A 27,030-nucleotide genomic window follows, 5' to 3' on the forward strand; every position below is an offset into this window, starting at 1 on the left:
AAAGATTAGAGACTGCAAATATTAGAGTTCATAGAAAATTAGGGGTCTGAATAAATAAAATCATATTAACAACGAAGATGTTAGGAACTTGACATTGTTTGCATTCAAGAATGTGTGAGCAAGTTTAATCTAAAGAAATACAATTTTATTAATACAGAACAATTTACAATAAAACTTATATTAAAACCTACCTTTTTCGCCAGCAAACTGTCTGGCTTCTTTTTCGAGGTGTTTATGGAGATATGAAAACTAGTAAATACAAATTGAAAGGAACATAAAAAACGCTGTAAACCAACTAGTAGCTAAGGTTACACATTCGCGTGACAGAGAGGACTTATTGTTCTTATTCATTATCATGCATGCGTGTTTGTTGTAAACGTGTAATGTGATTACTGGCTAGCTGTAGTTCAGATTGATTGAGAGAGAGGATCAGGTTTTTCCACGAACTGTTTAGAATTACACCCTGATTTCTGTTGAGGTTTCCGCCGGTTATACACACTATTGTGGCTTCCTTAAATAAACGATGCCTGTAATCGTCATCAAGATATGGCATGGAGCCGTTTTGCCAATCTAGCGTGTGGTTAGACGTACAGAAATGATGTGCTAAGCCGGAAGAGATGCTTCTGTTGTGGTTTACATCACCAACATGTTCTTTTTGTCTAATTTCTAAACTTCGTGAAGTTTGTCTGATATAGGCAAGACCACAGGAACAGGGAATGTGATATACTTTTGGGTATTTGTAGAACGGCACTTTATCTTTTGGGGATCCTAAAACTTGTCTGATGTTGGTGGTTGGTTTGAAGACCACTCTGATGTTGTGAGCTCTTAGTATTCTTGCTATTTCATAAGAAATTGACTTGATGAAAGGTATCACTACAGTAGAAATGTGCTGACAGTGGGATTCTTCTTGTCTGGGGTTGTCACCGTATAGATATTTTTTTATGATGTTTTGAGGATATCCATTTTGTGATAACGTGTTGGCTGTTAGTGAGAGTTCAGTCTATGTATCCTCCTCTTCTGATATAAACTTTTTGGCTCTATGTTTCAACATGTGGATAATGCTCAGTTTGTGTGTCTTGTGATGGTTAGAAGTATAATGACGATATCTTCAAGTATCTGTGGGCTTTCTGTAAATGGATAATTTGACACTGTTAGGTTGTTTTTTTTATCAAGATATCTAAAAAATGCAGTTGGTTGTTGTTTTCCACTTCCAGAGTGAATTTTATCTTGCTATGTATTGAGTTGATTTTATCCACAAACGATTTTAGGTTGTCTAAGCTGTCTTGCCATATGATGAAGATATCGTCAACACATCTCCACCATGTAGATGGTCTCGGAGAGATTGCAGAGAGAATTTCTTTTTCAAGAAAAACAGGAATGTTCAAATACCTGTTTTCACAAAAACAGATATTTGATGCTAAGATGGTAGAAAAAAGACCAAGGTCTAGATCAGTCAGAAGTATCTTACAAGATCAAAATGTTAGATATGACAATATTTTAGTGCTGACAAGTAACTAATTAATTTGGAGGAAAATTAGTGACAGGAGATTATTAATAATGTAAACCTAATCATCTAGTGAAGTCATAGTGTAAGTTTTTATTACCCTGCTCTGCCTCTGCTTTCTTTATTTAATATTCGTAAATGGATGGTTGTCTTAACTATCAACTGCTGCCATATATCTATTTCTACTATATCTTATTTCTCATGCTCTATAGTCTAACAAATTTATTTGTTTATAGTTTAGTAGTTTATAGTTAGACTATATTTTGAGTATGAGAGTATAAGATCTTAAATCAAAGACTAAGCAGATATTGTTAATATTCCGCGCTTATATTATTCTTACTTTAAACAAGTCATAGCTTAAATATAAATCATATAAACTTCTATCTTATGCAGGTTTGAATTTTTTAGAATAGTGCATTGACAGAATCAGTCCAATGTGTTGTTTACAAATCATTTAATTAAGTGAAACAGAAATCTGTATAGAATGAGTTACATTCACATATATACACAATGTCATTACAATTCTCTTGCTAGTCTCAATTCTTTATGATCTAACCTTAGTTCTAAGCCAATTCACAATCTAGCATAGCATTACTTGAATATAAGGCATACCCTGGTTAAGCCTATCCTTCACATTAACCTTTTGTTCACACACAATTCTCCTTCTTGTCTTTCTTTCCACTTAATGACACATTCCTGTTCTTCTGCTAAAATTCTTCCTTGTCGGGGTTGTCAACTATGACTTGCCTTATAGGACCCTTAACATGGCGACAATGTACAGCTCCTTCCCTTAAGATGAACAACACAATATTTCTTGCATGCTGATGTACCCAGGTAGAAGACTTAGACCTTCTCTTCTTACAATGCTTCTATTTCAATTTCCAACAGTTAACTTCACGTGATGGGAACTTAGGTAAGAGAAAGTTTAGAAAACCCTCAGATAAAATTCCATCCCGACAAATTGCCTTATATAGGCCACGGACCTCCTTTACGTGCATGCACGTCTCTCAAAATTGGTCATGTATTTACCTTCAGAAATGCTGACGCCATTCTTCGCACATCTTTGGAATTCTTTATCCATGGCAACTATGGTCACATATTGACCTTTTGACATGATGACGTCATTCTTTGCAGGTCTTTGGAAATTTCCATCCCTAGCAATTCTCAGAATTCTTCACTAATTTTAGCATTAGACTTACTGATTACTTAATAACCTTACATGATGAAGTCATGCACCACGTTATTTTAACAAAAGCTTAATACAATATTATTACAGAAGAGATTATTTCAGTCAAAATTTAACATTTCTTTGAGTATATTCTCCTAAACAAAACAAAAAAAAAAAAAATATATATATATATATATATATATATATATATAAAAATGAACATGATAAGTTACGAAGTCACATATCAGGAGAGATTTTACAATAGCAGCCTGAACACTCTTGAGGATAACATATCAGGTAATTGATGATAATGAGAAAGTCTCTCTCTCTCTCTCTCTCTGCTTTTTTTCACTTTTCAGAGTAACATATCCATAGGAAGTACAAACAACTGTCTCAAGTTATACTTATACATGGGGTGCGATGTGAGAAATTGTCTCATGCTTTCTGTATGCATATTGAGAGAGCACCACAAAATACTGATGTGTATTTATTATCAAAAGTAACACACCAAAGCTGTGTAGACGGGAAAACAATCTAAAGTTTTCAGGATAATGAATAATCAATAATTGAGATAATTTCGAGAAGCACTCGTTTTCTTGAATTTGGAATCATATTTTTGCACTGAGAAGAAAGCAAATTTTCCTTCAAAGTTGAGGCCATTATTAATTAAACATGTGCATCAAAACTTGAACAGATTAAATTATCACAAAAATATTATTTTATAAATGAAGTTATGAAGCTTGGAAGTTTCTTTTGTCCACCTGGATAGACTATAATAAATTTAGTTTAATCCTTTATCCAAGTGTAAGCAAACAAAGTTTGTGCCTGAAGTATCGTCAGGACTGAGGCAACTCTTGGTAAAGGTGGACTAAGCTTTCATCACTTCTTAGTATCTTCCATAATGCAAAGTACATCTCCTTTGGATATGTATTGCCCCTGAAGTACTTTCAGGACTAGGAAAACTTGTATATCCTTATGGGCAATACATATCCTTGTGGATATGTATTGCCCCTGACGTATTTTCAGGACTAGGGTAACTTGTATATAAAAAACTAACTTCACATCACTTGCCTTAGTATCCCACAATGCATTATTCGCATTATCGGATACTAAAGCAGGTGATATGAAGTCATTAGCTGTTATATATAAGTTTCCCCAGTCCTGAAAATACTTCAGGGGCAAACTTTGTTTGCTTACACTTGGACAAAGGATGGCTACTATCAAGACCAGTTTCGACCTTTATTGAGGTCTTGTCAGTGGAAGCCACACCCAGAGGTGGTGATACTAAGATGGAAGTAATGGAGAAGTCATATTTACCTATACAAGTTTCCAAAAGATGTCTCATTAAATTACTCTGGATTGAGAGAAAGATGCTGGAAGTTTTTTTGTTTTTTTTTTACCTTTACCACGAGTTGCCTCAGTCCTGAAGATACTTCAGGCACAAAGTTTGTTTACATACACTTGGATAAAGGATTAAACTAAATTTATTATAGTCTAACCCAGTGGGGAAAAACTTTCAACACTTTTCTCTAAATCCAGGGTAATTTAATAATAAAGTGAGACACCTTTTGGCAACTTGTATAGGTAAATATGACTTCTCCATTACTTCCACCTTAGTATCACCACCTCTGGGTCTGACTCCCACTGATAAGACCTCAATAAAGATCAAAACCGATCTGGGTAGTGGCCCTTCCTTAATGCATAGCATTATACATGTCTGCAAGGAGATGTGCTTTGCATTATGGAAGATGCTAAGACAAGTGATGAGAGCTTGGTCCACCTTGACCACAAGTTGCGTCAGGCCTGTTTGTTTGCTTACACTTGGATAAAGGATTAAATTAAATTTATTGAAGTTAAGAAGCATCGCATCTAACTTAGTTTGCAATATTCCAAACAATCATCAAATTATGAATGTGCATTTACACAACCAATACAATTACAGCCCCTATTTCCAAAGCAGTTTATTATTTGTTGGAAGTTTTACCACTTGGTTATACTATAAATTAAAGATACGAAGAAATTATACTTGGTTTAATCCTTTGTCCAAGTGTAAGCAAATAAAGTTTGCCCCTGAAGTACTTTCAGGACTAGGGAAACTTGTATATAAAAAACTAACTTCACATCACTTGCCTTAGTATCCCATAATGCATTATTCGCATTATCAGATACTAAGGCAAGTGATGTGAAGTCATTAGCTGTTATATTTACACGCAATTTATACGCAATTTACAGACAAAAAATACTAGTTGTGGTGGGTGATAGATGGCATTGATGGATATGATTCGTAGTATAAGTTCGATGTAGTGATTGAGACAGTTGTAGGTATCCTCCCGCGATGAGCCTTCGGACTCCTTGGAGGTGTCAGGAATAATAATAATATGAGTTTCTTTCCCCAGTCCTGAAAATACTTAGGGGCAAACTTTGTTTGCTTACACTTGGACAAAGGATTAAACCAAGTATATAATTTCTTGGTATCTTTAATTTATAGCAGGGGTTGGAAAACTTTTTAGACCATTGACCCCTTCATGGAATCCTTCATCCCGCATCGATCCCCCCATCATGTTAAATAAATAAATGTTATCGATAATAAATTTCCCAATTTAAAAATAATAATTCCTTTACCCTTTTCATTACTGCTTCTCAATAAGAAATATTTAAAGAAATTAAAGAAAATAGTTAAAAAAATGTATAGAAAACATTAAAAATTTATTTACATTTTAATGATTTACTTAGAATGGTTAATTAGAAGGATCTGTTTGATGAATAGTAGCCAGTTGGCATCACGTGTTTACTAGATGTTACTCAAAATCATTTTAGGTGTTTGTTTATTGACCCCCTTTTGACCCCTAGACATTTATCGACCCTTGGATGGCCACATCTACCACTTTGCCGACCCCTGATTTATAGTATAACAAGCAGTAAAACTTCCAACAACTATCTCTAATCTAGAGTATTTTAATAATAAGGTGTGAAACTTTGTTATTAGGCTTTGGCTGCTAGTATATAAAAATATGACTTGCATTACTTCAACTTCAGTATCACCTCTGGATCCGGCTAATGAGACCTAGTCAACCCCTAGGGGTCGATGTGGCTATCACAGGGGTCGATAAATGTCTAGGGATCAAATAAACACCTAAAACAATTTGCTTCTATTAGCTTCATTAGCTTTTATATATGAGTTGCACCAGCCCTGAAAATACTGTAAGCAAAAACTTTGTTTGTTTACACTTGAACAAAGGATGAAAGCAAGTACATAATTTCTTGGTATCTTTAATTTACAGTTTATTATTTCTTACATCAATATATTCATATACAATATACCATTACATCAATAATTACATCAATGGGTGCTTAAGGGTCAAAGCTGTATAACTGAGAGGAGACCTCTACATAGCCTTTAAAGGAATGCAGAGAACCGACCAGGGCTTCTGACCTAATGTCCAATCCTCACCATCTCGTGGTGCACCCTGTTGGGTATCTATCTGGATACTGAACGAACGAGGATGGGCTGGCAATTTGGGATTTAGCCGACCAAATTGTATTCTTATTGGTTAAACCAAAATAAAAAATGATGGTATGACATGACAAAATTTCATGCCAGCTGGGGCGTCACCCGGTTAAACAAGGCCCCCGTTGTTTTTGCCAGAGAACCAGGGTGAACAGCGAAAAGTCAGTTACTGGAACAAATCAGAAAACACACTCCAACTCAACATCACCAGAGTTAAAGATCAGTACTATCAACATAAGAAGCCTGAACGGCAAAGAAATGGAGCTAGCTGAGGAATTAGATAAGTACCAGATCGACATAATAGGGGTGACTGAAACAAAAAAGGCAAAAACTGGCGAGATCTTTCCGAGCAATAAATACAAAATGTTATATTCAGGAAATGACAATCAAGGAAAAGAAGGAGTAGCCATAGTATTCAACACAAAATACGAGGCTAATCTTCTTGAATGGCAGGCAGTCTCAAGTAGAGTGATGTGGGCAAATATGAGAATGGAGAAATGGACAATGAGACTTATTTGTGCCTATGGTCCCACAGAAGGTTCTACTAAGGTAGAAGTGCAGGAATTTTTTGAGGCTTTAGAAAAAGCAACTGACACAATGAAAAAGGAAAAGTTGGTCCTTGTTGGGGATCTGAATAGCAGAGTAGGAAATGATTGTCAGACATACAAACATTTTGGGAAAATTTGGACAAAAGAGCAAAGCTAATAATAATGGCAAATACCTGTTGGATTTCTGCTCAGGACATGGACTGGTTATTACTAACACCATGTTCCAACATAAAAATGTGCACAAATTCAGATGGAGAGAAGAGGCAAGGAATAAGAAAAGTCTCATTGAGTATGTTATTGTTGATAGTGATGTTTTCTCCCTGGTGCAGGATACCAGCGTGTACAGAGGATTTGAATTTGGAAGTGATCACTATTTAGTCTTGGGCATAAAATTGAATTTCATATTGAAAAGAATAACATGTAAGAAAGTTTTAAAGCGAATAAAAGTTGAGATGTTCTCTGATGTGAACTGTAGACTAACATACACAAAGATTATTGAAGAAAAAATGAAAGAGTTTGAGAACAGGAACCAAACCTTGGAGATTCAGTGGCAAACCTTGAAGAAAACCCTGATTGATTCAGCCAGAGAGGCATGTGGTGAGGTTGTCTGCAAGGATAGAAAAATCAGGACTCCATGGTGGACACAGGAAGTTAAAGAAGCAGTGAAGGAAAAGAAGAAATCATATCAAAAGTTCCTGGCTAATAAGTCAGGTTTTGCTCTTAGAGAATACAGAGACAAATGTAAGAAAGTGAAACATTGTGTAAAACTAGCTAAACAAAAGTCATGGGAGGACTTTGGCAAGAACATAGAAAATAAATATCAAGAAGGTGATAAGATATTCTGGAGGTTGTTGAAGAAGCTTAGGAATGGAGGAAAGAGTGCTGTAAAAGGAGTTAGAGATGATAAAGGTGACATGAAAATGGGAGAAAAAGATATCCTTGAAGTATGGAGTAATTACTTCGAAAAATTGCTAAATGAAACAAGCAGTGATAGCACAGTGGTAAAAAAACACTCAACAGGCATACAGTCAGGAATAGAAATAAGTAGAAATAGCTATCAAAGGCTTGAAATGTGGAAAGGCAGCAGGAGTAGATGATATTCGACCAGAAATGCTGAAGTATGGTGGTACTGAATAAAACTTATAAGAATAAAAGTCTTACAGCGGCTGCACTGCATAGTTCAGAAAGCCTGGACAGAGGGATGAATTCCCGATGATTGGAGTAGAGCTCTAATAGTGGCCATATATAAAAAGGGAAATAAAACTGAATGTGAGAATTACAGAGGTATTTCCCTACTGAGTGTTCCTGGCAAGATCTATACAAGTATACTTGAGAAAAGGTTGAGAAGAATTGTGGAAGAACAGCTTGTTCACCAAGCTTTTCTTCCACATTTTTCTCTATCACGTCAGGTTTTTCCTCTATGGCATTTTCTTTTTTGCTAATTTGTAAGTTTTTGATATTTTTAAGGAGGCAGTACTATTTAGAGGATCAAAAAAATCGATTTTTTAATATTATTTTCTGAAAGTATGTACTTTTAAAAATCTGTTCCTAACTTTTTATCAAGAAATTCGAAAAATTCCCGAAGATATAGCCTATTATTCAAAGCGGTGCGCAGATCAGAATTGGAGTGCTCACTGCTCTCACTTGTTAGTAAACGAATAAATGAGTAAGAACCTGCAACGGCACGTACTAGCGCTTTGATTACGAGAGGGGCCGATAATTGGATACATAACTACTTAACAATTTTCATTAAAAATTACAAGAATATTTATAAAAAAAATAACAATTTTACTTATACATGAGTTTCAGGGAATAAATTTTTGTTTGTAGCAATTTCTGCTGTGTGTGTTCTGTTTTGCCAAATCCCTTTGAATACTCCAACAGTAGTCAGCCATCATGTGAGAATCCCATCTTCCTTGGTATCGATCTTCCATAGTTTTTAAGTCTTGATGAAATCTTTCGCCTTGTTCATTGCTTACAGCACCTAAATTCTCAGGAAATCTATCAAGATGACTGTATAGGAAATGAAGTTTTATGCTCATGTTGCAACCTAGGCGCTGGAAATTTTCAAGCATTGTTTCCACTAGATCTTTGTAATTGCACACTTTTTTTATTTCCAAGAAAATTATTTGCAACCATCGTAAATGAAGTCCAGGCCTCTTTCTCAATTTCATTCATAGAGTTGATGAAATTTGGGTCTCTCATTAAAGTTCTAATTTGCGGTCCATCAAATACACTGGCTTTAATTTTTTCATAACTAAGTCGTGGAAATTTTTCACATATGTATTGGAAACAGTCACCTTGTAAATCTAAAGCTTTAACATACTGCTTCATGAGACCTAGTTTGATGTGTAGAGGTGGAAAAATGATTTTTTCTCTGTCGATTAAAGGCTGATTTATAACATTCTGTTCTCCAACATTTAAGGATATTCTAAGAGGCCAATGTTTCTGATTCCAGTGTTGGTTTCTAGCTCAACTATCCCAGAAGCATAGAAAACATGAAAACTTTGTATATCCTCTTTGAAAGCCAAGTAAAAAGTTCACCATTTTAAGATCCACACAGATGATCCAGTTATGATCTGTATATTTTAATAACTTCAGAACCTTTTTAAAGTCCTCATATGTTTCCTTTAAGTGGACTGAATAGCCAATAGGAATTGAGCCATATACATTCCCATTGTGTAGTAAGACACACTTGAGACTTCTGCTTGAACTGTTGATAAATAAACACCACTCATTTGGATGATATTGTACAACACTCATTTCAGTTAGTAAACCTGACACACTGTTACAGTAAACAAACCCACACTCGTGTTTAAAATATTGTACAAGATTACTTTCCCTGCTATGATAAAAAGTTATCTTCGTATCTTGCTCCAGTAAGTTTTTTTCATTTAATCTTATAGCTAACAATTCCGATGATTCCTTTGACAGGCCCAAATCTCTTACTAAGTCATTCAATTCCACTTGAGTAAAATGTTGCAGTCCAGAACTAGAAATTAAATTTTCATTGTCTAAATCAACATCCGTGTCTTGCTCCTCAAGAACATCTGGCATATCCCGATCATGCTTGTTTCAAGCAAAGGAAATCCTTTATAAATTGGCACGGCTATTTCACTGGAATGGGCAACTAGCCGAATTGCTGAGTCGAGATTTGGATACACAATTTTTTTCTTATTCTTCTTATTATAACCAGAAGTCTGAACTAAGCAAAAATAGCAATCATCTACGTGATTTTTCAGTTCACGCCACATCATTGGAATGCCAAAAGCTAATTTTTGGAGTTTTCCCTTGCTCCACTGTCGTAAATTTTCTACACATGACTTACTCACTTTATTTGGAGCCCATGACTTGTCCTGATCTGCAATTTTTACGTCAAAGTATGCAAAGTACACTTTCTTAATGAAATCGATGATATTTGTCCTTTGACTGGGAACAGTAAAGCTGACACAAATGTAGCAGAAGGAATCTACACTATTGACACAATTTCGAGTAGTAGACATGATGAATTTTCTTCACTGCCAACTAACATGCAATTAACAAGACAAAAAAAAACCACAGACTTTATTGAAATGTTATAAGCGCTCATCATACTTTCATGATCGATTAATGATTGACTGATTTCGATCGTTCTTTGTCCACTATGACGCATATAGCATTCATTTGTTTTAGGCAGTTGTCATCGCCTACTTTGCATCACCTAAATGTATTAAGGTCAGTTATCGGCCTCTCTCGCATTGAAAGCGCCAGTATGTGCCATTGCAGGTTCTTACGCATTTATTCGTTTACTAACAAGCGAGAGCGCTCCGATTCTGATCTGTGCACCACTCTGAATAATAGGCTATATCTTCGGGAATTTTTCGAATTTCTTGATAAAAAGTTAAGAACAGATTTTTAAAAGTACATACTTTCAGAAAATATTAAAAAATCGATTTTTTTTGATCCTCTAAATAGTACTGCCTACTTAAAACTATCAAAAACTTACAAATTAGCAAAAAGAAAATGCCATAGAGGAAAAACCTGATGTGATAGAGAAAAATGGGTTTGATATTTGAAATCAACGCACCCAAATTAGTAAAAAACAAGTGTCAGATCATAATCAGCAGAAAAAAATTTTTTTTTTTTTTTGTTGGCCAGTGTTATCTATATGGATCACATTATGAAGGAAAGTGGTATTAAACATGATATCAGAATTGGAGATGTTAATCTCAGCTCTTTACTTTATGCGGATGATGTTATACTTCTGAATAAATCTGCTACTAGTTTGCAAGATTCCCTGACTAAATTGAATAATTGTTGTAATAGATATGGTATGAAGGTCAGCATTAAAAAGAGTAAAACATTTCGGCTACTTAGGCATGATTTTTAGTGAAGATGGTAAATTAAACATGGGAATAGACAACAGAATCAACAAAGCTGGTATGGTAGGAAGTCAATTGAATAAATTCATATGGAATGAGAGAGAAATTAGTCAGAACACTAAATTAGCTGTATACAAGACAATGTTCAAACGAGTTTTAACTTATGGATCAGAGAGCTGGGTCAGAAGTAAAACACTTGACCAAAGACTAGAGACCGCAGATATGAGAGTCCTTAGAAAGATTAGAGGCGTGAACAGATGGCATCAATGGCAATATCATATTAAAAACGAGAATATTAGGAAAGAACTTAACATTGTCAGCATCCAGGAATGCGTTAGCAGAGCTAATCTCAGGTGGTATCGTCACTTAAACAGAATGGGCAAGGAAAGATTAGCAAAACAAGTGTTTTCTGCCAGGAAGGCAGGAAAACGATCCAGAGGAAGACCAAGATATAGGTGGATTGATATGGTACAATGTGCCTTACACGATAGAAATACAAGATCTGATAATGATAATATTGGAGTCTTGACAAGTAATAAACTGATTTGGAAGAAAATTGTAGATAGGAAGTTAGTAATGATGTAAATTTTTCATGTAGTACTATCATATCCTGTACACCCCTTGAGGGTACATGTCAGGAATTTGATGATGATGTACATCAAAAAAAGCACAGTAAACCTTCTTAAATTTCCTTTTTTTTTTTTTTTTTTTGTTAATTTTATTAAAACAAAAGACCTGTTCAAAATATATGCTCAGTATACTTTTTCTTACTTTCTATATACATAAATGAATAAATAAATCACTAAAGCTTCAAAACAGGACACTAAAAAAAAAAAAACTGCTTTCTTCAAACATCCATTTATTGAAGTAAAATTTTGTTCTTTTTTGTCATACAAGAGCTAAGAAAGAATGATATTTCAGACAACTACAAGATTAAATACATGACAATTTAATTAACCTCTTCATATCAAACAATTAACAATCATAATTACTTATTTCTTTATGCAAAATTAGTTAATTAATACAGGATATCTGAAGCACACATATATATGGTCTACATTACCACCTCCAGGCATAACATTTCTGAAAAAAGATTTAAATGAAGACATGTTCTTCATGGAAAGACTGTATAAGGAAAGCATGAAACATTATCATTCTTCTAATATACTCTCTCTCAAACTTGTAATTCAATGGATGTCTGCATACCATAACCTCTGCATAACTGAAATTTTTCATTTTTAATGCATTAAAAACACTTGAGATCTTCTTGATAATGATTTTTCGAAGGCATGGGGGGGAGACATCCCAAATAAGTGAAATTTGATACTGCCAAGTTTATACTTTGGTATGCTGTGACATCTTGTGGGTTCAGTACTTTACTCAAGTACTGAACCTACAAGATGTCACAGCATAGAAGCTATTAAATAGAATATGCGCTCAATGTATTTTTGCAAGCAAGCATGCCAAATTTTGATCCACTTTTTTTTTGTGGATTATTCATGTATTAGTTTGAATTTTGTTTATGATTACTTCAGTGAGGGAAAAAAGTCAATATTTCATCTGATCTAAAGCCAAATAACAAGATAGATCGTGCACGCAGCAGAAAGAGAGATGCATAAATACTATTTTATAATAATAAAAAATAAATAAAATAAAATGCATCAAGAAAATTTTTATGAAAATACAATAGGTTGATGTCCTGTTGAAGTCCTTTTTTATGTCCTGTTCCTGCAGAGCAGGAACAGGACATAAAGTGCCTATACCTGAATTGCTCAGACGAAGACAATAGGTTGAATTTTAATGAAAAAATGTAACTGTCTGAGTATTAATTTTTTTTTTTTTTGAGGAGGGGGAGAATTTCAAAAAACATTTTTCATTCAAGTATTTTTCATTGTGCTAAATTTCTATTTCTTTTATAATGTTACTGAATTACATGCTGTTGTTTATTTTAACATATTTTCTTTAAAATGGAAAAGTCACAAACACATTTATGTAATTTTTGTGTGTATGAGGGGGAAGGGGGAACAGGTTCCCATTGATCACAGATCATGAAATTCACTTTGGTAAGTGATTTTTTTTTCCTTTTTCTTTGAAGTGGACACCCACAGTACTAATATTTCAGTTATACAAATATTCATGATAACAAATTTATCCTTAATTTAAGAAGACATTTTACTGTATTAAAGCTGTGTAATCACAAAACAAAAAAGTACACTTAAATGACAATTAAATTCAAGTTACTCTAATTTTTTTTTAAACTAATTTATTAAAAAAAAAAAGTAACTTCCATATTTTAAAATATACTTACTCCATTAAGGCACCTTTCAAGAGTGTCTAAAACAATAAGCTGAGATTCATAAAAATTCTTTTCAAATTCTGGCTGGATTTGACCATGTGTGCGCTAAGAAAGGAAAGTTTTTTTTAAAAAAAAGTTACATGTGAAGGGTCTCAAATGATTTTAGTTAGCCCTTAACTAAGCACATGATCATCTAATACACCATAAATCTATATTCTTTATTTTAACTAACAAAAAAAAAAAAATAAATGAAAAGAAAGAAAAGAGAACAGTAGCTATATTAATGTTTAAAATTCAGTATTATGCTCACATACTGATTATTACAGATGATTTTAATTATGGCAGTATATGAGGGTGGTCTGAAAAGTTCTTGGCCTCGATCATAGATGGCAACACTATCAGCAAGATTTTTTTTTTTTCCCTAAGCTGGTACATCTGTCATATGCATCCATGTGAAATTGCAATTTCATTCTATCAAGTAGTTTGTTTTATACAACTGTCTGAAGAAAAAGTGTTGTCTATATCCCTTGAAATGGATAAAATTGAGTATCGTGTGGTTATAAAATTCTTTGTAAATGAAGGCTTAAAGCCAAAAGAAATTCATTCAAAGTTCATAAAAGTTTACGAGCACTCTTCTCCTTCGTTTTCAACAATTAAGAAATGGGCTGCCGAGTTTAAACATGACCGTACCAGCCTTGAAGATGATCCACTTGAAGAACATCCAAAAAGTGTAATAACACCAGAAATCATTGATCAAGTGCATGACATGGTATTGGATGACCGGCAAGTCAAAGTGCGTGAAATTGCTGAAACTATAGCATCCCAAACACAGATATATTTTTCATGAAGAATTGCAAATGAAAAAGCTTTGCACAAGATGGGTGCCAGGCTTGCTCACAGCAGATCAAAAATGCACTTGCATGAAAATCTCTGAACAGTGCTTGGAGCGTTTAACAAGAATAAAATTGATTTTGTGTGTCAATTTATTACTATGGATGAGACGTGGATTCACCATTACACATCAGAATCCAAATAGCAGTCAAAACAGTGGACAGAAGTCAGTTGTTCAGTGCCAAAGAAGACAAAGTTAGTTCAATCAGCAGGAAAGGTCGTGGTATCAGTGTTTTGGGATGCTAAAGGCATTCTGCTTATTAATTATCTTGAAAAGGGTAAAACAATAACCGGAGAATATTATTCCGATTTTTAACCAGACTAGATGGAAAAATTCGTCAGAAAAGACCCGATTTGCAAAAGAAAAAAATCACTGCTCATCAAGACAATGCACCTGCCCACAAAGATGTTTTGGCAATGGAAAAATTAAGGGATCTGCAGTATGAATTGTTGGAACATCCACCCTATTCCTCAGATTTGGCTCCCTCTGACTTCTATCTCTTCCCAAAACTAAAACTCTTCTTCGCTGGTCAGCATTTTTCGAATCAAGAGGTGACTGCAGCTGTAGAGAGGTATTCTGCAGATCTTACTGAGAACCACTACAGGGATAATGGCACTGAAGCATCACTGGAATAAATGTATTAGTCTTAAGGGAGATTATGTTGAAAAATAAAAATTTTGAAATTATAAATTCGTTTTTCATCCTCGTAGATTGTAATGAAAAGATAGCATTTGGGAATAAGGAAAATGAATTTGAGTTCTTGAGAGAACTATTTTAGGAAGTATGTAAATGAGAGCACATGAGGATCAAGAGTTTTTTCAGTGAGGTTTTGCACTTTCCTCCAGTTGGTGAGAGTGATCATGAAGTGATTACCTGAGTATGTGGCTAGCCATATGAAGACTTCTGTGGGGAATGAATATATGTGGAATAACAAGGCTGGTGATTATGAAAAGCTTAGGAGACATCTTGGAGCTATAGCATGGAATGAACTGTTAAGTGGATGGGAAATAAATGATGCATGGGAACTGACCAAAAGATATTTAACAATATTGACGTGAAATGTATTCTGAAGGTCAAAAAGGCTGAATAAGGTAGGTGTCAGATGGAAGAATAAAGGAATTTACAGCTTGAAATTTGGAAGAAGACTGTGAAGGCAGCACAAAATGAATAAAGGTAGCAATCAATTGCATGAAGAGTATAAAGAGCAGGTCAGAAAGATAACTCAATTGGTAAGAACAAAACAACATGAGCAGAAATTAGCAAATCAGGCCAAGAAAAACACTAAAGAGTTTTTCAGATATTGGCAAGCAGAAGGAAGAATGATTATAATAAAAGATGATGTTAAAGGATGAAAATGGTAGAATGGCAACTGCTGCAGAAGACAGAGATATTCAAATGAACAATTTATGTAGGTGTTTCATCATCAGGGTGGAATTGTGAGAAACTCAAGTGTTGAGGACATAGGAGAGGATGGCTTAATTGTGAGTGAATAGGAGGTATATGAGGAAATAAGTTTGATGTCAATAAGGCAATAGGATTTGATAGCATCACCACACTGGCAGTAAGTGTGGCATGCCTGTTTGATAAGTCTTACAACAGCACAGGTTCCAAGAGAGTGGAAAGAAGGTAAAATTGCTCTACTGCATAAAAGTGGTAATAAAGCTGTGGCTACAAATCATAGGCTAATCTGTATATCCAGAACTGTGGTTAAAGTGCTGGAGAGATTGGCGAGAACTAAGATACAGAAATGATTTGATAACAGCAGTATTCTCTGTGCATGTCAGCATTGGTTTATTAAATGGAGATCATGTTTTACTAACTTACTTATGTACTATAGCAAGGTGACAAATGTCTTGGACAAGGAGATGCATATACAGTGGTATACCTAGATTTTGCAAAAGCCTTTCATAGACTGCCACATGATAAGCTGTTAAATAAACTAAAATGGATGGGACAGACTAGTGAGTTGGATCAGTGACTGGTTGTCAGATAGGTATCAGAAAGCTGTATATGGGAGTGGGTATCCCAAAAGAGGAAAGTCCTTAGTGGTGTGCTGCAGGGTTCTGTATTGGGACCATTGTTATTCAATTTGTATATTAATGATATTGAAATGGATTGAACTGGTGATATGCAGCTGTTTGTATATGATGCAAAATTGGTGAGAGCAATGCAGAGTCAAACAGATATTATGGCCTTACAGGAGGACCTCAACAGACTGTATGAATGGACAGGTAAGTGGAATTGTCAGTTCAATGTTGCAAAGTGTAAGGTTTTGAAATTTGGTATGCAAAGATGGGATTTATACACTTGGTGGGGAAACTTTAAAGAAGGTAGAGGAGATGAAAAATCTCATGGTGGCGGTGGACAAGGACCTGAAATTCAGGAGCCACATTGCACAAGTTGTGAAGTCATCATATCAGAAAATGGCAGGGAATCAGAGGACCTTGACATGCAGGTTAAAGAGGTTAAAGTTTGCATGTGAAATACCTTCACATGCAAGGGCCACTACCCAGACTGGTGTTTCAACCTTTATTCAGGACTCTCCCACCACCACCTGCTTTCAAAAATATTGCATTATTAAAACTCTAACCAATAGAGCCTACAATCATTTTTCAGTGATACCTCTCTTTCAAACAGAACACCTTCCTATCTAATGGCTATAGTTCATACAGAATTTAAAAAATAATCTTTCCCCCAATCTGCAGCCATCCCATCAGAAGGATTTCCCATATAAATTATGGGAAGGACCACTACCCAGACCAGTTCTGACCTTTACTGAGGTCTTTCTTCCAACTCACAGAGATCCACTGCCCTTGCCTCCTCCTCTCAAATATAATATAGGTCATCAACAATCAACACTAGCAGAGCCATTGTTAGGAAATATGCCACCCCTAAATTCAAGAAAATATGTAAAGTTAAAAAAAAAAATGATGTTTTTATGGTTGAGATACAATTCTATTGGTTTTTGCTGCTCCTAGGCATTGCCTTAATTGCTGAGTGGTTACTAAGCAATTAAGTAATTGTAGTTGCATTTTTATGTAAGATCTGGCTACAAAGGTAAAGTCATCGTCATCATCATGCTTCTCAAGGATTTAGGCCTACAGTGGCCTGTTCTGGCCTTAAAAGTTATCGTTGAATCTCTTTAGAAAATGTCCTCGTTTGCTTTTTCGTGATGGTTTGTAATTTAAGACTTGTTTTGGTAATCCTTTTGTTTTCATTCTTTCAACGTGTTCCCCTGATTTATGTTTATTTCCTGACTAATGTTTTATCTACTCAAGTGAGATCCAATATATGTGAAGTGATTCAACCTTTAAAGAATAATTGTCTATTTGGGTGCATGCCCTATCCATACCATTTCCACCAATATACATCCATTTTTGGTTTTATTTTCATTTACAATCTTCTTTGTAGCTCTTTCCAACATGAGATGACTCCTTCATAGTACCAATACTATTAAGTGGAATAACCAATAATATTAACATTATCTATGTAAGTAACTAATTGTATCTAAACCTACTTAGATTAATTCTAACCTCTATGATTATAACTAATTTTAAAAAAATAAGTATATATGTAAACTCCTAGGAAAGAAGTTACTTCCTAATCCCTAGATTTGGTAATAAAAATCAAACTCCCACAATCCCCTCACCATGATATATTAGCTTCCTCAAAATATACTTACAATAGATATTCTGTTGTGGCCTATCACTGATGGTAATGAATGCCAGAATATTGCTCGGTAAGCATTTATTAGTACCATTCAAAATTTTGGTTCAGCTCAACCTGTTTATTCATCAGAAACACTTAAAACTATCAGACTCCATTCAAACAATAATTTAGTGAACTTTGATGCAATTTTCTTTTTGTTTCTCAACAAGTTGCTCGACTGTTGATCAACCAGCTAAATTGTCAAAATAAGACTTCGATGTCCATTATGTAAATTAATTTAATGATGGGAATGGTTATTATTATGGAAATGATTATGAACAGAACAGAGAACGATTCTATGTTCGTCCGATTCAGACTATCAAGCATGTGTAACAATGTTTGCATAAGTAATGAACTAGATAAGAACAGAGATCTACAAATTGTCGAACTGCCATGCAGACCACAGACAAGCATATGCAAAAGAACATGCAGGTGATTTATTATGTCTGTACAAGAATGCTAGGAGTATCAGAAACAAAGAAGTAAAGTTTGCTGCCTTGGTTAACATATTGAAACCTCATGTTGTAGGCATTAGTGAGACTTGGCTATCAGAAGCAGACTTATTAACTGGTATCGAGTGCAAAGAGCACAGTATTTTTAGGAAGGATAGAAGAGGGGGAGACTAGTAATAATATCAAATGTCTTGAATCCAGTTAGAGTTGAGACCTATGACTGCAATACTAGTAACAATTTTTTCATGTGGCAGCGAGTTTGAAACCATCCAGTGTCAAAAGGAGTCGAACAAGATTAAATACATAGTAGGGAGGTTTTTTTTTTTTTTTTTTTTTTTTTACAGACCTGGTGGATCAGTGGCTATTGATGAAGAAATGCATCAACAAATAAATACAATGGGTGCAAAAAGAGTTCTGTGCCATGGTATCAGTTATTAGATGGATGTGTTGAATCTTGAATGAAAAGATTTCCTTAAAGAAATAATTTATTCAGGATTCAACAAGTTTTAGCTAAACAACAATGAAAATGTTTGTACATAGGTAAAGATACGAATTGTTTAATGAACATTATGCTAGTACTATTTTATGTAATATTACTTAAAGGTAAACGATATCATAATTTTTGTAAGAATTTATATTGGAAAAGGTATTCTTTGTAAGATATATGTTAAGGCATGTAACAGAAGTTACAAGCCCTAACGAAAGCCTCGGGTGAATTGCGTAGCCTACAGCAAATTGTTTACGTGCGGAACGGCATGCACTCGATGTTTTCCAGGAAGACACAGCATGCGCACGGAGTTCTCCAGGAAGACGCGAATAGAATATACAATACGTGCGCAAAAGAGGGTGCCAAGGGTAGAAGGTATAAAAGGGGTTGCCCCCCTCTTTCGAGGCGCTTTTTCTTCTCGAGGTCTGTAGACTACTAGCGATTTTCTTGTGGAGTCAGAGAGAGTCCGAGTTCTTATCGATAGCGTGTAGCTATTCACTGCCATCGTTTCGAGATGTCGTACGGAAGGATTCGACGAGGAGATAATCAGCAGCATTCAGAACAAGCTTGAAGGAACTGACCGCCATATACGTCCACGTGGATCGATCTGAGCTATGCTGTTTCTAGTCCGCCATGGGAAAGAAAGGCAGAACAATGAAGTCCAAGCCTAGCCTGTGAGACAATCGTCTAGAAGAAGACCGGACATTCCGTGGGACGAAGTAAGAATAAGATGACAGAATGAATATACTTCCAGAAATATAGTAACGTTAAAACCTTTTGTAATTCTTTGTTAAGAAAGAGAGGAATATTGTGATATAGAAGAAAAGAGATGTTATGTTTCAGAACTCTATACTTGTAGGAAAAGGACTATAGCGAATATTGGATAGAGTGTTTTAAGTCTTAGGGCTATTTCTCAAGTAATTAATTGAATGAATTGTAGTTCGAATTGTTATAAGTAATGATCTATAAAGTTACCGATGTGACTGTCTTGAGAGTATGTGTAGATTAGTAAGGAAATTTAGAAGATGCAAACAAAACTTTGTGCTGTGAAATTAACCTATGATTGGATATGTTGTGTGAATTACAGTTGCTATGTTTAACTTTATAACTTAGGATACCTCCATTCCAATTGAGTATATTCTTGTAAATGTGTGATCTTAGGAATTTAATAAATGTATCTTGAATATCTTAACCTGTTTTGTGCCTTGAATTGAATCCAATGCACCACTCGCTAATATCTGAATCTGAGCGGGAAAGAAATATATGACAGAGACCAAGACTGCAAACTAAAGTATATTAAGAGAGATAGATAAAATTGAGATAAAGAGTAATTAATAGATTGATTAGCTTAGTATATTTTCTGAAGGTTACTCCTTGGTTAAGAGGAATTTCTAACCTAGGGATCTAGCTGGTGCAGCTTGATCAAATAAATATTGCCAGAACCTGATACGGGGATAACTCTAGACTGTTATTGCTGAGGATCGAACTCTATTCAGAAGTCTACCCTTTGTTAATTTATTTAATATATTTAATCATTCTAAGAATCGGTCAATTGTGTGGATAGATTTTACAGTAAATGCGAGAGTGCAGTGTTATGATAGTTTCATGAGTATAGACCATAGAAGTATATAGTAAAAGTGATAACACTACACAGTGTTATTTTAAGATAGGTGATACAAAAGGGAGAACACAATTAAGTATAAATTAAGGAAATGCAACGACATAACAGAAGACAGTGCATGAGAAGTGCTTAAAAAATACTTAAATGACGCAATATCAGAATGTGTCCCTATACGGCAAAGAATAAATAGAGTAAGAGTGAAATAGATGTGTAATCTAATTAATCAAGAGATATGAAATTCAAGAGTTATGAAAATTATAAGCAGCAGGGAAGAAGAATCACAAGTGTTGTATGGAAAGCTAAGTCTGAGTATGAAAAGAAACTGGCTTTGCAAGTTAAAGACGAATCCAAAGAATTGTATTGTTATGCTGCAAGTAAAAACAAAGAATGAAATGAAAGAATAATTCTACTAAATGTTGATTGTATGCAGGTGACTGATGCAGAAGAGATTGTTCAACTAATGAGTAGCCATTTTGCTAAAAGCTGTCAACCTGGTATATGCAACATTCAACTCACTGTTACCTCTTCACTGTATAAAGAAACTCGTGTATGAGGAGGAAGTACTAGAGCTGTTGCACAAACTGAATAAAAACTGAAGGGATATTAGCACAGATGCTAAAAGAGTGTTCAGATAAACTGGTTATTCCCTTGACCAGGCTATATAATTTGAATTTGAGAACAGGGAATATTCCACAGGAGTGGAAACATTGTATGGTAATCCCATTGCAAAAGGGTGGTGCAAAGACCGATCGATGTATCCAACTATCGACCAATCAGTAACTCAGAAGTGGTGGTAAAGATTTTGGAAAGGTTGGTTAGGGCTTACAATCAGAAATGGGTTGACAATGAATCTCTACTTTGTAATGAACAGCATGGGCTTACTAAGGGAAGGTCATGTTTTAGCAACTTGCTCACATTATATAATAATAATGTTAATACTGAACAAGATAAGGTGAATGAATACACCACCATGATACTTTTGGATTTTGCTGAGGCTTTTGACAGAATGCTGTTGCATAAACTGTAGAATATAGAACTGGATTATAAATTATGGCATGGATAACAGGCTAGCTGACTGATAGAAATCCAGAAAGTGGTATATGGGAGGGAGAGGAATCTGCAAGATTCAAGGTAACCAGTGTTGTGCCTCAAGAATCAGTAATCGGTCCATTGTTATTCAATTTGTACATTAATGACATTAGGAAAGATTTGACATCATTACCCTACCTATCTTTGCTGATGATGCAAAGATAGGTAGGGTAATCAGGAGTGCTGCTGATATGCAGTACTTGCAAAATGATTTGAATAGGCTGGAATTGTGGGCATGTGAAAACGGCTGTCATTTCAATGTTAATAAATGTAAAGTCATGCACTTTGGCATGATTAGATATTCAATGTCGTATTATACTGGTGGGATTATGCTTGAAGAAACTGATGAGGCTAGGGATCTTGGAGTTTTAGTAGATAGAAAATTGAAGGGTTATATACAGCAAAAATTGTAAATACAACTCAGAGAATAATAGCAATGCTGAAACAAACCTTCACATGTAAAGATAGGGAAGTCATTTTGCCTCTTTACAAGGACTTGATAAGACCTCACTTGAACTAGAATGTGCAGGTCTGGTCTCCTGGTGATTCTGATACAGTGGAAAGAGTGCAAAGAAAGAGAGAGAGAGAGTGTCAAAAATGATATCAGGTTTGTAGAATACTAATTATGAAGACAGGTTTTAAATTTGTAGGGGTGGAGACACCAGCAAACAGGAGAAAGAGGAATGATATGATTGAGACTTACAAACTTCTGAAAGGGTTATACAGAATTTCAATAGATGGAATTTTTCATTTTATGGAGGATAGAGAAAGGACACAAAGGCATCCATGGAAGTTGAGAATGAATGCTGTCAAGAAAGGGTTTAAGGCTACATTTTTCTCTCATAGAGTAGCGTGTGATTGGAATGGACTGATGTTGGATGTTCTGCATGCAGTAGTGTGGATGAATTCAAGAACAGGTACGACAGCTAGTGCAAATAGTATGGCCTTATTATGGCAAATAGTATAGCTCATTGATGTGTGATTTTTATTATTATTATATAATACTAATAATAATTGGAAACTCTTGAAGTAGAAAACAAGATTGGAATAAAGATTTCTAAGGAATGGGAAAATGATGAAGTTGCCTATTTTGGAAGAAGTAGACAGCAACAGCTACTCTTCAAAAAAGAAACTGTCAATCATAAGGAAACAATGGGACATAAAATTGCTTGCAGAAGCTGAGAAAGAATCCCTTGAAAATCTGTGTTTAAAAAAGTATCTTATGAAAAATTAATAACAGCAAAAAATGTTTACACTGCATCTAAAGTGGCCAGAGAAAATCATTATTTTCACCATTTTGAATCAGTGATTGATTGATTGAGAGAAAAAAATTAAATGGAATTAACATGGGTCATATTCTTCATCTAATGTATAAACTGATTCAACTAGTGCATGAACATCTTCAACTACATTAGTGAGAAAAAGAGAAAAAAAAAATTGGCTAATAAAAGCATTATTGAACAGTAAAATTTCAGTGATGATTGATGAATCGGCTATGCTGAGCAACAAATCCACTTTAATTATGCACATTGAAACTTTTAACTGCACAGCAGAATGAACTTAGTCAATAATTTGGATTTGGACTTGATTGAACTGGAAAGTGTTACTGTAAAAGGGATATTGATTCTCTGCTCAGTAGTCTTCGTTCATAAGATTATGATGAGAACTATTTAAAAATCTCACTTAGTTTGTGTTATGTGATGATATAACAGGCTATTAGATAGTAAAAATGCTAATCTACAGTGTTGGCTCAAGTACTCGACAGGAAACAAACTTCAGTTAAATGAAAGAGATACACTTTGTGGGTTTCAGAAATATCTAACTAAAGGTTTGATAAAATATGTAACATTTGATGAATGCTTTGGGTATAATACCAGTTCCCACAGGTGAACGTGTATTTTCATAAATGAGTTTGATCATTAGCACAACCAGAGTATCATTGATGGCAAAAAATCCTCAACCACTATTTGTTAAACCTGTAAATACACTGCTGACATGCTTAAATCTAGCAAAATATGTCAATTCATGGCAGATTAGGAAATATCATTCAGCAAGAGACACAATATTATATCAGATAACATGATAAAAATCTGGAAATTTTTTTATAACAAAGTAATCATAATCCATTTTACTTATTTTTTTACGTACTTGTACAATAAATTTATGCTTAAACTACTGTTCTTATTCCAGAAAACCACACTATAAAGTAAACAATATCAGTAAATATTTTTTTATTCTATCTTTTTATATCCCTTTAATTTTCAAATTTTTTTTGCTAGCCAAGAATGAGTACCATCACCCCCTCTTTTTTTTTTTTCCTTAGTGAAATGCAGCGCTGGACATTTCTATCAATCTATCCAGACCTTGGTCTTCCTGTGGGTCATTTTCTTGTCATCCTGGAAACAAATATCTGTGTTGCTAACCTTTCTTCTCCCATTCTATTTAAGTGACCATACCACCTGAGATTAGCTCTGTTCCCACATTCCTGAGCACTAAAAAATTTCAAATTCCTTCCTAATATCTTCATTTTTAATATGATTCTGTCATCTGTTCACTCCCCCTAATCTTTCTTAGAGCTCTCATATGTGATTTCTAACCCTTGTTCAATTGTGTTTTATTTCTAGCCTAGCTCTTAGATCCATAAATTAAAATTGGTTTGAACACTGCCAGCTTAGTGTTTTGAATAATTTGTCTCTTATTCCATATAAATCCTTCTGTTGACGCTTCTACAACATCAGCTTTACTAATTCTTTCAGCTATTTCCATATTTAATCTGCTCTCTGCACTAAAAATTGTGCTTAAATAAATGAAATGTTTCACTCATTTCTATGAGCTCTCCATTCAGGATGGCTGATGTTTTTAATGTTCCTGCCTATTTTCATAGTCTGTTTTTTTTTTTTTTACTGCTAATTTTCATACAAGTATAATGTCATCTACATTAAAAAAAAAAAAAAAAAAAAAAAAAAGAGCAGAGTTGAATATTTCCAGTTTTGATATCAGGAATAATACCACTTTCCTTATAATACAATCCCTAAAGATAATGTGCATCTCCAATTCTAACTGCTGACTCAATTCAAATACAGACTATGTATGATTCAATATAATGTCCCATTTACATCATATTATTATAGCATTTTGAACAGCCATTCTCCTGCCACTTTGTGATCTACAAATCTCAATACAGATCCGTGTAACACTCACATAATTTTTCAATTATCTGTGTTAAAGTGAAAATCTGAAAATACGAAAAAAGAGTTTAAACAAGTTCATGTCAGGGTGATAATAACTTGCTCCCCACAGTAAACAACACACTTTCCCCAACAGCCACTATACTGCAGACACAAGAAAATCAAGTAGTTTTATAGTATCAGAGAAACATTTGCAGTCTGTGTAATATATTTCTCAACAAATAGTGCAATTAGAGACAACTTGGATAAAAACAGCACTAACTAATGAATTACATGTCTGCTCCCACAGAAAATATGCTGTATATACTCAAGAAAACTATACGTTGCACTGGCAAACACAGTATCTAACTAAAAACTATTGTCCAATTTTCGATGTCATTAAGACATCACAAAAGCAGAAGCAGCACACAAACAACCAGCAATAAAATTCAAACAGGGGTTGAAACTTTGTGTGAGTCAGCCCAGTAATGAGAAGTTCTGTTGGAACAGTAAATGGGCAAAACACCACCCAATTGTGAACGTGTTAAAACTAAGAAATATATAGTGAATGTTGTTATGGCAGCTTGATATTATGGAATTCGGTTGATGAGAATTAGCATTTCAACTCAACAACTGTCGGCTTGCCTTTGTCATTTGGTAGTGTGATCTTTTGTTAATACCGCACCAATCATATGCACATCTTCGTAAGCTGCTCTATCTCTACTGGCCTACCATTGCTGTGTTTTGCATTCTGCTTTCGGTTCTCATTAGTCATTCGTGCAGGACTGTTCATTATGTATCTCAAGTCTTGTAAATTACTGGTAATTTTTGCTTGAAATAATGGCAAAGAAGATTATGTTATTTGGGTAGATGACTTTGATGTTGCACACAGAAAACTGCTCTTGAGGCTGGAAGTAGTGATAGCGAATAGGAGATTCTTGGTAAGTCGCATCCATTTTCAGTTTTTTCCTGAAAATCTCCATATATACCTCGCATCACGATTTTTTAGCTTTAATTTTGGGGAAAAAAGTGCAAGTTATAGTCGAGTAAATAAAGTAACCTGGCAATGAATATAGCTTGTTCTTCTCAAAGTTTCCATTCTGCATTTTTTTCTTAGTCTTTCTCAAGTATGCTTGCATAGCTTTTTCCTGAAACACTCAGCAGGGAAATTCCTAAATTCTCACAGTTCTCCTTTATTTTATAAATGGATACTATCGGCTCTACTCCAATCATCTAGAATTGTTTTATAGTGCGATCAGTATAAAACTTAAATCTCCATTTTAAAAGAAATTAAAAGTCATTTTTCCTTTTTACAAGGCTTTGATATGCCTCATCTGATGTATGCAGATTCACTATCTGCATCATCTCAGAAACCATCAGAGAGTGCAAAGGAGAGTCTGGATATCATCCATAAAGATGATATCTGAACTGTGGAATGTATATTATGAGGAAAAATTGAGAATTTATGTTCTGCAAATGCTAACCAAAAGGAGAACAAGATATGATAGAGACCTACATACTTCTGAAAGGGTCATACAGGATATCAGTAAATGGAATTTTTATTTTATGGAGGGTGGGAAGGGGACAAGAGGGCATTCATGAAAATTGAGAATGAATGCAGTCAAGAAAGGGGTGAGAGCTAGATTTTTCTCTTATAGAGCAGCACGTGACTGGAATGATTTGCTGTTGGACTTTCTGAGTGCAGATAGTGTGAATGCCTTCCAGACAAGGCATGATGGAGTGTAAGTGATATGTGACCTGCTAATATATGAGTTGCTGACTACTTGGAGGTCTCTTGTAATGATAATAATATTTAGGCATTTCTAGTCTAATATCATGTACTCCAGCTACCTTTCAGCATTTTAGGTTTCGGTAACTTTTTTTTTCCTACTTCATATATTAATACATAGTACTGATTGCATTCCTCTGGAATATTTTCTACCACTGCACTTTCACTTTTATGTGGTTTTCATCCATGGATTTTTTTTTCTAATAAAAATAGGTCCAGTAGCAGATTTATTTTTAGTGGATTTTCTTTTCTATTTTTCTATTTTTTGTTAAATTTATTTTTTACATATTCCAGAAACCCTGCTCTAGAGACCAAATATGGAACGTTTTCAAGCAACTTCAGATCGCCAATACATTAACAACCGTTCAAAGTAATTTTTCCTGACATTTAAAATATATCCATCCTCAGTTTTCATGCCTTTATTATCTCTAATTCCTTTT

General features: G+C 34.6%; 1 protein-coding gene across 1 annotated transcript in view; it reads right to left on the bottom strand.

Annotated features, from left to right (window-relative positions):
- Positions 1-27,030, bottom strand: part of Nf1 (neurofibromin 1) — a 1,119,557-nt gene that overhangs the window by 1,054,706 nt on the left and 37,821 nt on the right. The window contains exon 3 of the mRNA XM_090400295.1: positions 13,398-13,490. Coding sequence (XP_090256421.1) covers positions 13,398-13,490 — 93 coding nt within the window. The remainder of the gene's footprint in view (positions 1-13,397; positions 13,491-27,030) is intronic.

The sequence above is a fragment of the Typopeltis vanoorti genome, chromosome 11, assembly GCF_054136105.1.
Source record: "Typopeltis vanoorti isolate ZY-2024b chromosome 11, IOZ_Tvanoo_1.0, whole genome shotgun sequence".
In the NCBI taxonomy this organism is placed as follows: domain Eukaryota; kingdom Metazoa; phylum Arthropoda; class Arachnida; order Uropygi; family Thelyphonidae; genus Typopeltis; species Typopeltis vanoorti.